A 17061-nucleotide genomic window follows, 5' to 3' on the forward strand; every position below is an offset into this window, starting at 1 on the left:
AACATTTTTTTTAAATTTTTGTCAAGCTGAAGAGTAAGGAATGTTTGAAATATAGAGCACACAATACCCTAGCATATGTTTCTGTTCTTCTGTAAGTAGCTTTGATTCTTCATGTTTGTTGAATGGGAAACCACCTATATCAGTCAATTTCCTTATATTTTCCTCACCAGTGACAACAATCATACCTCATATTCGCCATCGGATATCTCTCCTTCTATTTTGGAATATCAACTAACATCTGGTTATGAATCAGATGAAGAGGCACAAAAATGAGCAAATTTTAATTTGAAGCAATTAAAGCTGACTGATGGTAACAAAGTTCAGAGCTATTGTAGACAGCCAATAAAGGTGACGTTACTGATGTGCACAAACACTGGAATAAAACCTAGAATTCATTGATTTAAAATTCATGTTATTTCGTCACAGTTAAATGGAATTTATCTCATTGCATTTGGCAGTCACTACAGAATTTTAAAAAAGTTGGTAAAAGTGGATTGGCCTGTTGACAGGAATACTATGATGAATATGCGAGAAGAAGGGGGTGGCAAACCTCTTATTGTTCGTGAAACAACACGTGAGAAAATTATCAATTGACAGTATCATGTGATTTGCTATGTTGCTGTTACGAAAGAAGATGTGAACAGGAAACCAGTTAGATAGCTTAGACCGAGTGAGGTGATCCAGTGGTTAACACACTGGACTCGCAATTGGGAGAACTATGTTTCAAACCAGTATCTGACCATAGAGTTTTAGGTTTTCCGTGACTTACCTAAATCGCTCCAAGCAGAAGTTGGGATGTTTCATTTGAAACGGCACAGCCGATTTCCTTCTCCATCCTTAACACAATCCGAGCATGTGCATCGTCTCTAATGGCCTTGGTGTAGATGGAACGTTAAATCTAATCTTCCTTTCTTCTTCGGATGGGAATGACATAAAAGAACTTCTATTTGGTATGCGATTTAAAGAAAACTTTGACAAAGAGTTAAGGGCTCATAACTCAAACAAGAAAAATCAACTAGATCTCATTGTCAAGCACCTTGTACATGCCCGTCGTGATTGTAACAAAGGAAAACTGTTCAGATCAGTGCTTCCCAAAAGGGTACAGTGAAGATTTAAGATTCCCAGAAATTTTCAAACGCGTTTCTTCAATAACAGCTACTTTAAGTTACCTATTTGTTGAACTAAAATAGCGATAAGGAATTAATAAAGAGGTAGAGTAGGTATTCTACGGAATTTAATTTTGCATTTTATCTTCACAGTTTTTCCATACTGCTTATCTCATAGCCCACGGCAAAGTGCTTTGTCTTACTGCAAGATCTTTGGTTTAGCTGGTTTCAATGTGTTGTGTACTGTCCAGTGTGCAGTCAGTTGCAACCTCGTGCTTTGGCGGAAAAATGTGTGTGACATTCTCAAGGTAATTTATGAGCGTTTATATACCGTAAACAAGAATAAGCGAAGAAAATTGTTTCGGGAAGTAAATTAACACGGCACTTCATTCTATCACAATAACAGTTGCGTCTGATGAGTGTAATAGTTCGCGATATGTTGTGATGACGCTGTGATAGCTATGTTTGAGGCTGCTGTTCTTTTTACTATTTTTTTTTTTTATTGGTACATAAGAATGAGATTTTGTTCTGTATTTAATAGTGATCACATCACCTATGGTGTACTTGGTGATGGTGTGTGAATGTTGTAATTTTTTCAGGCTATCTTCATAACAGCCACATACTTGAGTTATTTGTCCTTGTTGTTTTTGGTGTGTCCGGTAAAATCGCTACCTTTATCTTCGTAAAAGAAACGGCTGAGATTGTGACGTGTTGTCAGAAGCAGTTTGTCTATGCAGTGATCTCCGCCATAATCTGACGAGAAAAGGCGGACAGTGAAGTTCAACCATTCGCAATGTTAGTGCGGTTATGTTGACTTACTTACCTGTAATAGTGATTGTGATGTTAATTTACTGTGATGTAGACATTTAGCGGCTCCAGATTTTATGGCTGACGTAAGCATTTTTCAAGTGCCCACAGTTACATCATTTCATGGTTCGAGTATGTTCGCATGAAAGGAAATGGGGTAGTTCTGTTGCATTTTGTTAGTTTTCATTGTGCTTTGATCACTCGTGTCGTTAGTATTCGTCAAATCATGTGTAAATACAGTTTGTTGTAGTGTGTGGGTTTTAATGGAGTTCTGTATAAGAGTACTGTAACGTTATTTACGAACTGGCGAAATACAAGGTACAAATTAACTGTAATTCGTCTAACATAAAGCATTACATGTCATCAGAAATTAATAGATCATTCATCTTACAGTTAGTAGGAAGTCGTTTCAGTAAATCAGTTTTGTAAGAAAAAACTAACCAATGTCCAATCTTGATGGTAATCAAGAATGAGAACTTCCACATTGGAGTGTGCAATCTACGTTACATGTATCTGGTTTTCTTTAAAAGCTGGTAAAAATGTTAAAATGATTATGCTTACTGTAGAGTATACATTTGTGAATGAATACAGATAAAGAAAGTTTGAAGGTAATACCTATGTGGAAAATGCATATTCACTGATTAAAAAAAAAAGTCTGTATGTCTGGATTTTCATCACCTCCCTATCAGACTAAAATTAACACTACGAGCAAAGTGTATAATGAAGTATTTGGTTTAATTCCGTAATTTCACTGCAATCTATTGAATGCTTTGTTTGTAATGCTGAAGTTAGTGCATGCACAAAAAAATACACAATCTTTCATAATTGTCACAATAGAACAGTATCCGTAATCCAGTGTTAGAAAGGAGCAGTAGCAACTGTAAATTCTGTTTCCAGTGCATATTATTTTATGATTGTTCATGACCTGAGAAATGTGAATTAGGCTAACTCCTTTCCTTAACCACTTTGAATCTGTTTCCTGTGTAATCACCCTCTTACTGTACCCAGTAGGCGAGTGAAAATACTGCATTATAGCTATACCACATGGTAACAATGGAAACTGAGTAGACCTACAGCTTTTCTTATCTAAATGCTTTTTTTTTTCTCCAGACTGTAGAACTGAAGCCATGGACCAGGAGCCAACTATGTGGATAAAAAAAGAGGGAACAGATGAAGTACAAACTGAGTTATGCTTCATGGTAAGCTGTTTACTTGTATTTCTTAACAGTGTTTCATTAATTTATGTGAGCAGTATGGTGTGTGAATACATACAGTTGATGTCATACAGCTGGAGACATGAGTAATTCAATTTACTAAAAAAAAATGGTGAACTTTGTCTTAAATATGGCGTTTTGCACAGTGCATTGAAATAATCCTTGTATTAAGCCTCACATAGAATTGAGCAAGAGTTTAAATTTAATGTTGAGTAAACATGGAAAACTTTTTTTGATGCAGAACCAAATTATGCTGATAAAATGGGTATATTCTGCTCTGATATGCTTCTTTTAAATGAAAACCTTAATGAGCAACTTAAGAATAACTGACTCTTGTAAATGTTAGCAGTGCCATTAAATTTATAAATGGTATGGCTGCAGTTAATGAATTATTGCAGTGTATTGTGGTATGGCATGAGAGTTGTAATTTATTTATTGATGATGATATAAAATAAATTATTTGTAAATAATTTTGAAGTGACATTCACATGGTCACTAATCTGAGAAGTACATTCTGTAGCACTATTAACATTAGGTGTTGACTTTGAATATGTGAACAACGTGTAAGTGGAACTGTCAGCAGTAAAGTTAAATTTCAGACAAATCACATGGAAGCTTAAACAGTTACACAGCCCATAGGTGCAGAATGAATTTTTATGTTGGCAGTAAAGTATCTATGAAGCCATGGGGCTACACATTACTGACAGATTTGTTCATAACCACTTTCTATGTTTGCTGCATGTTGTTACTTATATTGTTTGTGAAACTGCCAGAATGTTACACTTACTGGTGGAAAATTATCTTACATATACATGCCACTTAAAATCCAATGCAGTGCAACCATTTGTAGGGTACTCACCTATCAGCAGGCAAACAATTTCACTTGGTGCCACTAGTATTTTTATTGTGCCAACCAGAATTGAAGGTCCTTACACAATCACACAAACTACTTGTGTATTGTCTGTGCTGAAAAAATCTGTTTCAACATCCATCTATAGTGCAACTGCAGAAGTACTGTGATAGCATTAATGCAGAGTTTGCATTTGAATATATGTAAGTGCTTCATTATAGTTTGTACAAACTATGTGATCATCTTGCAATTCATTCGATAAGCTGTATCACAACAATAATCCTAAACTATCACTGTGAGGAAATGGTAGGAAAATAAAAACACTAAATTGTCTGAAATACGGTAAAAGAGTGGTTGGACCCAACATAGTTCAGGCTTTGGCTTTGAATGCTGATGTAATAATGGTTTGGCATACAGAATGATATGTATGCATAACACACGTCATGTGAATGAAAAGCAACTTGAATAGTCATTGACCTTGGGTCTGAACTTGAGAACTATTCAGAGGCTGCAAGGTTAAAATGTGGTGCTAGACCCTCTTCCCCCCTTGAAATACTGGTTGTGGTGAGAGACTGATCCATAGTGCAGCTCAAGGCCTGGCGTATGTTGAAAGGTGGCAGTGTGGCTGTGAGCTGACGAAGCCTAGAAATGTGAAAGCCAAGTAAAGTATGTGGTAACAAATTGACTAGTAACACAGCCTAATGTTAACCAAAAAATCCAAATGGTGCCCGTAATGTAACTTCTACCTGCAAGACAACTTCACATACACTATGTTCTGTGTAAGTTGATGGACTGAACTTCCCTGTGACCTTAACAGATGCATGTTCATATTATATTAGTTGAAAGCCACCTTTTGTGCCTGTTAATTATAGCTTAATTTTTAATTGATGTATATTTTTGGCATTAGCACACACTGGAAGGTAATGGCACACAATTTTTATTTGAATACTTTTGAAGCATTTTAATTAAAACAGACTGACATTTTACATCTTTATTCTTTGTGTTTACATATTTATTTCAAACATAGTCACCATGGCACTGGACACTCTTCTCCTAATGAGACACCAGGCTGTTGGTGTCATCACTGTAGAATGTTTGACTTTGTTGGCAGACCCACATCCTCACCCCTGTTCATACCAATTCATCACTATCAAAGTGAAGTCCTTGAAGGTGTTCTTTAGATTTTGGAAACATTTGAAAATTCATTGCCTCAAATTGGCTCACTGTGGAAGATGATCAATAATAATGAATCAAAGACGTCAGACTGTTCCAGGTGCAAAAAAAGTTGTGTATGGTCTGGCATTGTCCTGCTGAAGGAGAGGGTGCTCCACATGTGGATGAACTATTTGAATTTTTGCTCTGTTTTCTGAGGGTTTTCTCATGTGCTGACATGGTTAAATAACACACGCATGTTACACACTGTAGTTCAAACCCTACAGCAGGAGGCTGCTGCATATTGCATCAGCAAAATGGTAACATCAACAGAGTAATGTGCATGACAAGTAATATTAAGAACAGAATCAAAATTTTGGAGGCATTATTTTCTGGTACACCCTTGCAATAAATTGATGCATTTGACAATTGCCTTGAATGTTGTGGAATGGTTCCCTTGGCATTGCCCAGTATCCATTTGGAAGTTGTAATACTAAATCCATATACACATCAGCCAAATCATGACCAAGGATTTGCTATCAATATAAACTCATCCAGTCAATAGCACCACCTTGTCTTCTAGTCAGTCATGTGCAGTGCATGGAGTATCAGTGAGCATGCTGACAGGGTGTAAAATAGGGACTGCACACAATCTATCCGAGTCTGACCTAGAGCAGATTTTGATGGCCTGACAGCTTGGGATGAGCATTTTGGAAGCTGCACAGCTTGTTGGGTGTTTGAAGAGTGCTGTGGCAGTTACCTTCAACACAGCGTGAAACAAAGCTGACATGCCCAGACACTATGGTTTTGGGCAAGTACCCTTCATGACAGATGATAGACATTATAGGCTGGGCACATTGGTAAAACAAGACAGACAGCAAACTGTGGCATAACTAACATCAGATATTAATCATGGACAGAGTACAAGTGTGTCTGAATGCACAATGCTGCAAACACTCCTAATGATGAATCTGTGCAGTTGATGACCCACCAATGTGCCAGTGTTAATGCCATGACATTGACAACTACAACTGAAATACACATTTAACAATTTGCACTGGATGTTTGCACAATGACAGAGCACTGCATGGTCTGGCAAATCCTGGTACCTTCATCATGTCTTTGGGAGGGTGCATTTCTGTCACCCACAAGGGGAACAGCTCCTTCAGTGCTGTAGTGATGGGGCCTTCATTATGCTCTGGGAAACATCCATGTGGGCACCCATGATCCAATGGAGCTCGTGCAGGGCCCTGTCAGAAAAGGAGTATTGTAAACAGGTTGCAAAGCACATCCAACCCCTTCTGTTGTTATCTTCAGTCCCAAGACTGGATTGATGCAGCTCTCTATGCTACTGTATCCTGTGCAAGCTTCATCATTTTAGAGTAATTACTGCAACCCACATCCTCCTGAATCTGTTTAGTATTCATGCCTTGGTCTCCATCTTTGTTTTTACCATCAACCCTTCCCTGCAATACTAAATCCCTTGATGCCTCAGAATGTGTCCTACAAACAGACTCCTCCTTCTGGTCAAGTTGTGCTACAAATTGCTCTTCTCCCCAATTCTATTCAGTATCTCCTCATTTGTTACATGATATACCCGTCGAATCTACAGCATCTCTCTAGAACCATGTTTCGAAAGCTGCTGTTCTCTTCTTGTCTAAACTATTTATCGTCCATTTTTCACTCCCATATGAGGATACACTCCTTACAAATACTTTCAGAAACTACTTCTTGACACTTAAATCTATACTCGATGTTAACAAATTTCTCTTCTTCAGAAACGCTTTCCTTGCCATTGCCACTCTACGTTGTATATCCTCTCTACTTCGATCATCATCAGTTATTTTGCTCCCCAAATAGCAAAACTCATCTGCTACCTCAAGTGTCATATTTCCTAATCTAATACTATCGTCGTCACCTGATTTAATTAGACTACATTCCATTATCATTGTTTTGCTTTTATATCCCCCTTTGAAGGCACTGTCCATTCCGCTCAGCTGCTGTTCCAGCTCCTTTGCTGTGTCTGACAGAATTTCAGTGTCATTGGCAAACCTCAAAGTTTTTATTTCTTCTCCCTGGATTTTAATACCTACTCAGAATTTTTTTTTGTTTCCTTTATTGGTTGCTCAGTATACAGATTGAATAACACTGGGGAAAGGTTTAACTCTCACTCTCTTCCCAATCGCTGCTTCCCTTTCAGTCCTTCACTTCTATAACTGCCATCTGGTTTCTGTACAAATTGTAAATAGCTTTTCACTCCCCGTATTTGGCAAATGCCACCTTCAGAATTTCAGAGAGTATTCCAGTCAATATTGTCAAAAGCTTTCTCTGAGTCTACAAATGCTACCAATGTAGGTTTGCCTTTCTTTAATCTATCTTCTAGATAAGTCGTAGGGTCAGTATTGCCTCACGTGTTCCAACATCTTTACGGAATCCAAACTAATCTTCCTTGAGGTCAGCTTTTAACAGTTTTTCCATTCGTCTGTAAAGCATTCATGTTAGTATTCTACAGCTGTGACTTATTAAACTGATAATTTGGTAATTTTCACACCTGTCAACACTTGATTTCTTTGGGATTGCAACTATTATATTCTTCATGAGGTCTGAGGGTATTTCGCCTTTCTCATACATCTTGCTCACCAGATGGCAGAGTTTTGTCAAGGCTGTCGGTAGTTTCAGTGGATGTTGTCTACTCACAGGGCCTTGTTTCAACTTAGGTCTTTCAGCACTGTCAAACTCTTCATGCAGTATCGTATCTCCCATTTCATCCTTGTCTACGTCTTCTTCCATTTCCATAATATTGCCCGCAAGTACATCACCCTTGTATGGACCATCTATAAACTCCTTTCATCTTTTTGCATTCCCTTCTTTGCTTGGAACTGGTTTCCCATCAGAGCTCTTGATATTATTACAGGTGGTTCTCTTTTCTCCAAAGGTCTCTTCAGTATTCCAGTAGGCTGTATATGTCTAACCCCTAGTCATGTATGCCTCTATATCCTTAAATTTGTCCTATAACCATCCCTGCTTAGCCATTTTGCACTTCCTGTCAATCTCATTTTTGAGACATTTGTATTCCTTTTTGCTTGCTTCATTTACTGCATTTTTAAATTTTCTCCTTTCCTCTATTAAATTCAGTATCCATTCTGTTACCCAAGGATTTCTACTAGCCTCATCTTTTGACCTACTTGATCCTCTGCTGCCTTTACTATTCCATCTCTCAAAGCTACCCTTTACTTACCTACTGTATATCTTTCTCAAGTTTTTGTTAGTGGTTCCCTAATGCTCTCTGAAACTCTACAGCCTCTGATTCTTTCAGTTTATCCATATCCCATCTCTTGAAAGTCCTACCTTTTTGCAGTTCCTTCAGGTCTGGACAGATGTCTGCCTATTACACATTACAACTATCTTAAAGTGTCAGCGGTATCTGTCAGTCAACAGAAGAGATTGGCCTGTATGCTTCTGTGCTGCAAGTGTCTCTTCGCGTTTTTACTTCACTATCACATCAGAAACAGTGGACCTAGGGATGTTCAGGAGAGTGGAAATCTCACATACAGATGTGTAACACAAGTGACCCCCAATCGCCTGACCACGTTCGAAGTTGATGAGTTCCACAGAGTGCCAGATTGTGCTCTCACGATGTCTAATGACTACTGAGGTCGCTGAGTTGCAGTACCTGGCAGTAGGTGGTAGCACAATGCACCTAATATGAAAAAGTATGTTTTTGGGGGTGTACGGATACTTTTGAGCACATAGTTTGTGATGAAGTTATGCTCTGTGCAAAATTCTACCAGACAGCTTCCTCTTTCATTCCTTACCCATATTCACTTACTACTTTTCCTTCTCTTCCTCTTCCTTCTCTCTTCCTCCTTCCTTCTCTCTTCCTCCTTCCTTCTCTCTTCCTCCTTCCTTCTCTCTTCCTCCTTCCTTCTCTCTTCCTCCTTCCTTCTCTCTTCCTCCTTCCTTCTCTCTTCCTCCTTCCTTCTCTCTTCCTCCTTCCTTCTCTCTTCCTCCTTCCTTCTCTCTTCCTCCTTCCTTCTCTCTTCCTCCTTCCTTCTCTCTTCCTCCTTCCTTCTCTCTTCCTCCTTCCTTCTCTCTTCCTCCTTCCTTCTCTCTTCCTCCTTCCTTCTCTCTTCCTCCTTCCTTCTCTCTTCCTCCTTCCTTCTCTCTTCCTCCTTCCTTCTCTCTTCCTCCTTCCTTCTCTCTTCCTCCTTCCTTCTCTCTTCCTCCTTCCTTCTCTCTTCCTCCTTCCTTCTCTCTTCCTCCTTCCTTCTCTCTTCCTCCTTCCTTCTCTCTTCCTCCTTCCTTCTCTCTTCCTCCTTCTATGATAACTAATAGGTGCCTAATACCCCCACACACATGAGGAAGTAGACCTATATAATCAATAAGAAATTTATGCATCAGGCATTCCTAATGGGTAGACTCCAAAAGCCCCATGAGGGAATTTGGCTTGACCTCAGCTCCCTTATTGCTCTCACTCCCCCACCAACCTCTGGACATCCTTATACAGGGAGGACAAGGTGACATGTTGAATGACCTTGGCCCCCACCAACATCTGGGCTTCCATACACTGGGAAGACTAGGTGATGTGTGGTCTGATCTTGACAACAGTTTTATAAATGCCCAAATGACTGCCTAAGAGGGTGTTAAGGAAATAATGAGCCAAAACCTAACTAAGAGCTTGATTGTCAGTCTCAAAACAAAATTCCTGGTGTTCCAAATAAATTCTGAATTTCTCAAGGGCAAACAAAACCACCAAGGCTTCCCATTCATGCATAGAATACTCCATCCCCGCAGATGAAAATTTCCAAGATGCATAGGTTATAGGGCATCAACCCGCAACACCTCCTCCCATTCTGTTCCTGCAGGAGGACACCTGCCACTTTCTACTCCAGAAGAGTTAGGTGTCTGTCTGCAAGAGGAACAGGAGCTCAAAATTGGGTATGGCTAATACTAGTGGGTTGCTAAGTGCCACCTTAATCACTTCAGAAGATTCCGGATGACTTTCATCCCATTTGAAATTTCTTAGATCGTTAAGGTGTCCCAGTAATTTAGTAAAATTGGGCACAAAATTTCGAAAAAAAATTGTCTTGCCTTGAAGTGTGTCACACCTTTCTTATTTCTAGGAGCTGGAATTTTTCGCAAATCACTAGTTTGCTCCTGGTCAATTCTAATGCAACAAGAGTCAACTAAGATGTCCCAATAATGAAACCTATGTGCCATTGTCATTTTAGATGGTTTCACAGTAAGTCTCACCTCCCTCTGATAAACCAGAACTGCCTCAAGATGTTGCAAGTGTTCAGACAGACTAGAACTGTAAATTACCATTCCATCTAGCTAAATACACACACACTTGAATGTGAAGTCACCAATAACAAAATCTAGTAGGCAAGACATAATGGCAACCAAAGGGCATCCTGTTAAAATCGTAGAGGTTCCAATCTGTACAGAAGGCGGTGATACGCTTGGAATCCTCTGTTAACATGATCTGATAATATGTAAGATTGAGATCCAGGACAGTAAAATACTGAGCCCGACTGAACCAAGTAAAAGAATTATGCAGTTTGGTAAGTGGCACAGATTCCAAAACTACCTTCTCATTAACTGCATGATAACCCATGACTGGATGAAACACCCCACTGCTGCCCGTAGATACTGAGAATATGGCAGAAGCATAGGCTGAGGTTGAGGGTCTGCTGACTTCATCGAACAACATATTATTAATTAAAGCACACATACATTTCGTCTTTAATGGAGAAAGCCTGTAAAGATCCTGCCTCTCTGGAATGTCATTTGTAAGGTGAATCTTGTACTGGATTTTATTGGTGATGTCCAATCTGTTAGTCAACACCTACGGTAAACAATCAAGAGCTCCCAGTACCTGCTTCACCTCTACTGGACCAAGGTGACAGAGCTCAAATTGTGAACATTGCAGTAACACATTACAAATTCCTGTGGCAACCTGACAGGAGCACAATGTGAATTTTTCAGCTGGGTTAAACTAAAAATAAACAACCCTGCCTTGACAATCTAACAACAACACACTACCACTTAGAAAAACACACTTCAAAATTAAGTTCACTGAAAGATTTATAATTACTGTCCACTTCACAGGCCAAGAAAATTTTCCCATACTCAGTTTTGCTAATCAGAGGCTACATCTGCCCAGTGAGAGCTCAACATTGGGAGGACAGACGCAAATGAGACAATTCACAGATATGGCAGAACTCCAAATACCACAGATAATCTAAATGAGAAACTGAACTGCCAGAGTGGAGGAGGGTGCACACTGGTTCCTGGTTAAGTTGTGCCCAAAGGTAAGGCAGGGGTTCCCCTGCCTCGAACTTGGCACAGACAAAGCACTTCGGCAGTAGAGCACTACCATGCCTCTTTCATTCCTTGTGATGTCAGCTCTTTGACTCTATTTCCATGGAACCAGACATTGCCATACCAAATACCACTCTTTGTTACACTGGAAACACATCCTACGCTTGTTTCGTATGGGTGGTCTCCTTTTAAATTGCCTGGAATCTCGATCCCCATCCTGATAATGAAACTTAAGCCCCCATCACTGCTGGTCTGCGAAACTCAGGTTTCAATGGCGGACACGAAAGCATCTAATTCAGTAAAAGATGTGCATTTATTAGCGAAGGTGATCAATAAACGGTCGTGTGGCTGCATTTTCTCTAATATATTATTGAGTTTTTGTATCTCTGTGACTTGCAATTCCAAGGATGGAATAGCGATATGCATTCATCTATGTACCTAGGAAAAAGTTCACGAGGAAACGTCACTAGCCAAAAATGTTTATGCTTGAGCAGCCTCTTAATATGAGATGACAATGTCAGCCCAATAATTGATTTCCACAACTCCGTCAATGTTGCACTTTTGTGTAAAATTCGACTGAAAACACAGCTTAACACGGTGTACAATGCCTGAACAACAATGTTATTGGAGGTGGCCAAAGTGTCAGCATGAAATGTAAATTTGGCCATGATCCACAGAATGGATTTCACCTGTCTTTAAATTCTAAATTGAAAGTTCCATTATAGCTTCAAGCAGTAACATTACTTGGTAAGGTAATTTCCCAAATGAATTCCATTCTGGTCCTTAAAGGTGTCTGTGGCATTGCTACTACTTCCAGGAGTTACCTGTTGGTAGGAGAATCTTGTTCACCACCTATTGCTCTTAATCTTCTTAAATCAAGGTGACTGACACCACGTTGCAAGTCATGCACCTACCCCTGTAACTGCAGAGCCAATATAACTGGCTTAGAATAGAGATTACATTGTGGAATTCCACATAAGTGATTATCCCAATGGATCAATTGTGCCTGAATTGTATGTCTTTGCTTACAGTGAGCTTGACTACTTCCTAAACACTCTACATTCTGACACAAGGTTGTCATGGCCGGAGCTCAGTCAGATAGTGCAACATATACCTCCACGGTGCAGTTGGTACTAATCACCAAGCAGTTGTCCACACTGGCTTGCAGACGAGCTTCAAGTTTGGGAACACTGCCCTTACATGGAAACTGATGCACTTTAAATTTGTAGATTAACTGTTGCTTCTTCAATAAGGACAAACTGGGACAGTCATGGGATCTCATGTTCAGCAGTGGGTACCTATACACACACACACACACACACACACACACACACACACACACACACACACACACACAGTATCATTGTGAATGACAGTATGAGGATACCTTCCCCCTTTACTTCCAGGAAAATAACCATCCTCTGTTACCAACCAAACATACAGCAGGAAAAGGGGAAATTAAGTGGAAAGACTGGATGGATTGGGCTTCACATGAGTCACCATTGTTTATTAAAACGTATTTATTTAAGAAAAATAACTAAGATCAGATACATTAGCAGGATTACAAACAACACTCTGAACTTTCAAATTTAAGACATTACACATTTTAGTTTAGTGATAATTTAAATAAGGCAATAGTTAAAGACAAAAGCTGTGTCTGACACCAGTTCTTAGATTTTAGATTCAAAATTTCCACCTTCACAAACTGCAACTAAAGAAAATGCTTCAACAAATGAACAAATAATTATTTGGAAACAGATGTCTCTTTAAGACAAGACAGTTGCATAACTCATCTCAAAGGTTAAAACTGAATAGCTGTACTGGAAGACGGAGGAATTTGTAGCTGCCTTGGAACCACTAGAAAAAGGAAATTTTTAAAAAACACTTCAAAGTGCATGTAGATAATTTAATAAAGTAAACCGGTGCACTGATTTCTAGAGCTGCTTTCAGGCAGACAGAGCAAGTTTATTTAAATCTTGCCCCCAATGAGCAGTTAGGTAATTAACAGAGAATGAGAGTGCACAGATTGATATAACTGGCTTCAGACACAGTGAAAATTGTATTAAGGTATACTGTAGAAACTGTGTAAGTGATTCAGTAAGTGAATGTGCATGCATGGAAGCTCAAGAATGCCATTTAAAAAGGAAAACCAGTATTTAGTACTCAGAACCAACTTTTAGCAGTAAATAAATAAAAGGTGAGGAAAGGTCACCCCATGACATTCCATTTGCTTGAGGAGATTGAATTATATGTATATGAAAGCAAATCACCACAAAATCTCCTCTATGAACAAACAGAGTTAGCCAATGCTGTCTTTCTTCAAAATTTCATTCACCTGATTTCCAATTTAAAGTACAAGAAAAAGTAAATAAATAAATAAATAAATAAAGGTCCATTTTTAAAATATTTGCAATATTTATATATGCACATCCATCCGAACCCATTACTGCTTTCAATGTATGCAATAATGTGTCCATAGTTGTAACATTTATTTATGTAGGTCTCGCCCTTCTCATTAACTTTGTTCCAATGTATACCATAATATTTACATAATATCACTGCAGTAACACTTTATAACTGACTGCTCCATTTGTTTATTTTCATTTTAATCAGTTCTCTTTCAATGTAAGTAGTAAGTAATGTAACATTAGCAATTTGTAAATATCCATCACATGCAAGTACATAATGAAATATCTCTGAGAGTGGAAGACTGGCATTGTTATGAATGTAATATCGTCATCTTTGTATGCATACATCCACGTGACGAAACTTCTGTGTAAGTGGTGCATTACATTCTGTGCATATATATTCACAAAAAATGCATTATACAGTTATCGATGTTGCAAGATATTAAACAACCTTCAGTGGAAGGCAGTGACAAGATTTCTTCATTGTAAGTAACCAAAACATCTTCCATTTAATGATGATTTGTTTACATCACTTAAAATTATTGTGAGGCACAATTACGATTAAAAAGACACTAACATATTGTTTTGGTTGTAGGGCATTACCACTCCAAAGAAGTTTTGTCAGATGGGGAAACAAAACTCAAAATGTAATGTAAAAAGTGAACTAGCCGTATGAAGATGGAACAATCGGTTTAAAATCGGTAATTGTGCTATTTAAGTGAATAAATAGCATTATAAAAAGTGGGCTGGCTAGAGTGGCAGAGTGGTTATAGGCGCTACAGTCCGGAACCGCGTGGCTGATACAGTCGCAGGTTCGAATCCTGCCTCGGGCATTGATGATGTGTGTGATGCCCTTAGGTTAGTTATGTTTAAGTAGTTATAAGTTCTAGGGGACAGATGACCACAGCAGTTATGTCCCATAGTGCTCAGAGCCATTTGAACCATTTTATAAAAAGTTGTTGGTTGCTGTAATCTTATGTGTAAGAATCAACCTATACTTCGTATACAGCCACAGGCTCAGTATGTCAGTTTTTCACAATTTTTGTTTTGTTTTGACAAAATTGTTTTTATTACAGTTTGTTATTTTTGCCACAGGCCCAAGTATCCCCAATCAGCATGAATGTAAAAGAAGAGTTGGAGGAGGGTGCGAAGGAAGAGGTAATTTTTGAATTTATATGACTGCATGGAATTAATCATTGCTGAGTTGGGGTGAAAATGAGATGGTTGTCAATTGTGTGTGTATTCACTTTATCAGTCCTGTTTTTACTTTAGGGTAAAGATGACAAGACTTACATTATTTAGTATGCCGCAGGTTGGAAATGAGGAAACAGGTAAAATAGAATATTTTGTTACACTTTACCCCATATGGATTTAAATATTACCTTTGAGCTGGTGAAACAGTTTAGTTTGTGAGTTTGTAGAATTGCTTCTTCACATAAGCACAAATAAGAATTACATGAGATACCATTGGCGAAGTTACATGATAATTGGTAGCAAGACTCGAGCTATGATTTCCTGTTTTAATGAGCAGTGTCCCTAATGGATCTGTGTATGTGAACACCAGCATTGGATGTTTTTATTCACCATGTTATACTGCTGTGACAGTTACAGAATCATTCAAGAAAAGTCTACACAAAGTAGTGCAGAAAAAGTAGGTGATCCTAACCTACTGAGTAGAGACTAAGATGTCTGTGCATACATTGCAAGTGGTATGGACAGGCAGTCTTGTGAAGTACTTTTGAACAGTTGTCTGAAAACTGTTGTAAGCTGCTACTTCGACAGCCCACACAAAATTGAAATACTTTAGACCTTGTAACTATGAACAAGCATGTCCTTATAGATGGTATTAGTGCATAGAGGGGTTAGTGATTATGATGCCAGCAAATCAACAATGGTAAATGGATGTAATGAGTCCTTAAAGAAGGGTAGGAGAATAAATTTGCTAGAAAGAGCAGGTACGTAGTTATCAGCATCCCACGTAGGCAGTGAGTGAATGTCATTTACTTCCAATATGATTTACATAGAGGAATATGGGCAAACATTAAATGGACTATAAATCACACAATGAATAAGTATGTGGTGAGTAACTGGATTGCAGACAGAAAAGACCCACTTTAGTTTAATAACAAATTTTGAAAATGCTGAGGAAGCACAGTTGTACTCTCAGTTCAAAAAAAGTATGTACAGTGGTGACTGGCAATAGTTAATGGAAATTCATGTGTTTGTAAAAAGATATATGTTTGAAGCATACAACTACCACAATCATACATGAGCAACTGATTTTACAAAGAACATGAGACTTTTCAGGTTCTACATAATATCATTGGGTCAGAGACATCGATACAGGCAGTCATTTACCAGTCTGGGGTATCTTTGGAGGAAAGCAGATGATGATCACTAGCTACGTGCAAAACTATACAGACATACCTAGCTGGTGTAAAAATCTTGACTGAGATTGTAATTCTGTATGATGGCTCTTGAAAACATAATTTCATCTGCAAGAATGGAAATGGATCCCATAATTACTGGTCGTGTGAAACTGTTTAGTCTGATATAAAATTTGAAAATTTCCCGGCGAATCAACTGTTCAAAACGATTAATGAATCTGAGAATCCTACTTCCACTAGTATTTGAGGAATTACCACCAATAGCATGTGCTTTGATTTTTAGTACAAATTTTATCCATATTCATGCTCTTCCTTCCTGTCCCCTCGTCTCTTCTGGCACTCCCATCCCAGTGGTGTCTCCTCTGTCTCTTCATTGTACATTCCTTGCTTTGCTAGATATTTCAAGTGTTTCTACCTCAGGATTCAGCCAGCTATCAGTTCCAATCCCCCTGCGGGTCCGGGGTAAGAATAGGCCTGAGGTATTCCTGCCTGTCGTAAGAGGCGACTAAAAGGAATTTCAACCGTTTCGGCCTTCTATGTGATGGTCCCCCTTGGGGTTTGACCTCCATTTTTCAAAATTCTACAGAAGTACGAGCCTTTTGGGGAAGGACACCTTACATGGTGTACCACTGGTCCTAAGTGCACTAAGACCTTGGCACTCGGCATTGCACCGGCGTTGTAACCATACCCACTATTCCTCAAATTGGGCCTAAACGCCTGATGGGTTGTCAAAGTTACGCCCATAGTGCATCTCCATCTGCACCAGCGATCATGATGGACTTTCCATGGCACCAGAAATCCAGCACGGTAGCC

General features: G+C 38.8%; 1 protein-coding gene across 4 annotated transcripts in view; it reads left to right on the top strand.

The window, feature by feature from the left end:
* Positions 1–1319: 1319 nt before the first annotated feature.
* Positions 1320–17061, top strand: part of LOC126427113 (zinc finger protein 91-like) — a 127144-nt gene continuing 111402 nt past the window's right edge. For 3 of the 4 annotated variants that reach the window (XM_050089335.1, XM_050089336.1, XM_050089338.1), the window contains exons 1-3: positions 1320–1414; positions 3024–3112; positions 14957–15019. In XM_050089335.1, coding sequence (XP_049945292.1) covers positions 3041–3112; positions 14957–15019 — 135 coding nt within the window. In that variant the 5' untranslated portion in view covers positions 1320–1414; positions 3024–3040. Of the gene's footprint in view, positions 1415–3023; positions 3113–14467; positions 14563–14956; positions 15020–17061 lie in introns of those variants that run through there. The other variant, XM_050089337.1, reaches the window with a different exon arrangement.

Source organism: Schistocerca serialis, chromosome 11 (genome assembly GCF_023864345.2).
Source record: "Schistocerca serialis cubense isolate TAMUIC-IGC-003099 chromosome 11, iqSchSeri2.2, whole genome shotgun sequence".
NCBI lineage: Eukaryota > Metazoa > Arthropoda > Insecta > Orthoptera > Acrididae > Schistocerca > Schistocerca serialis.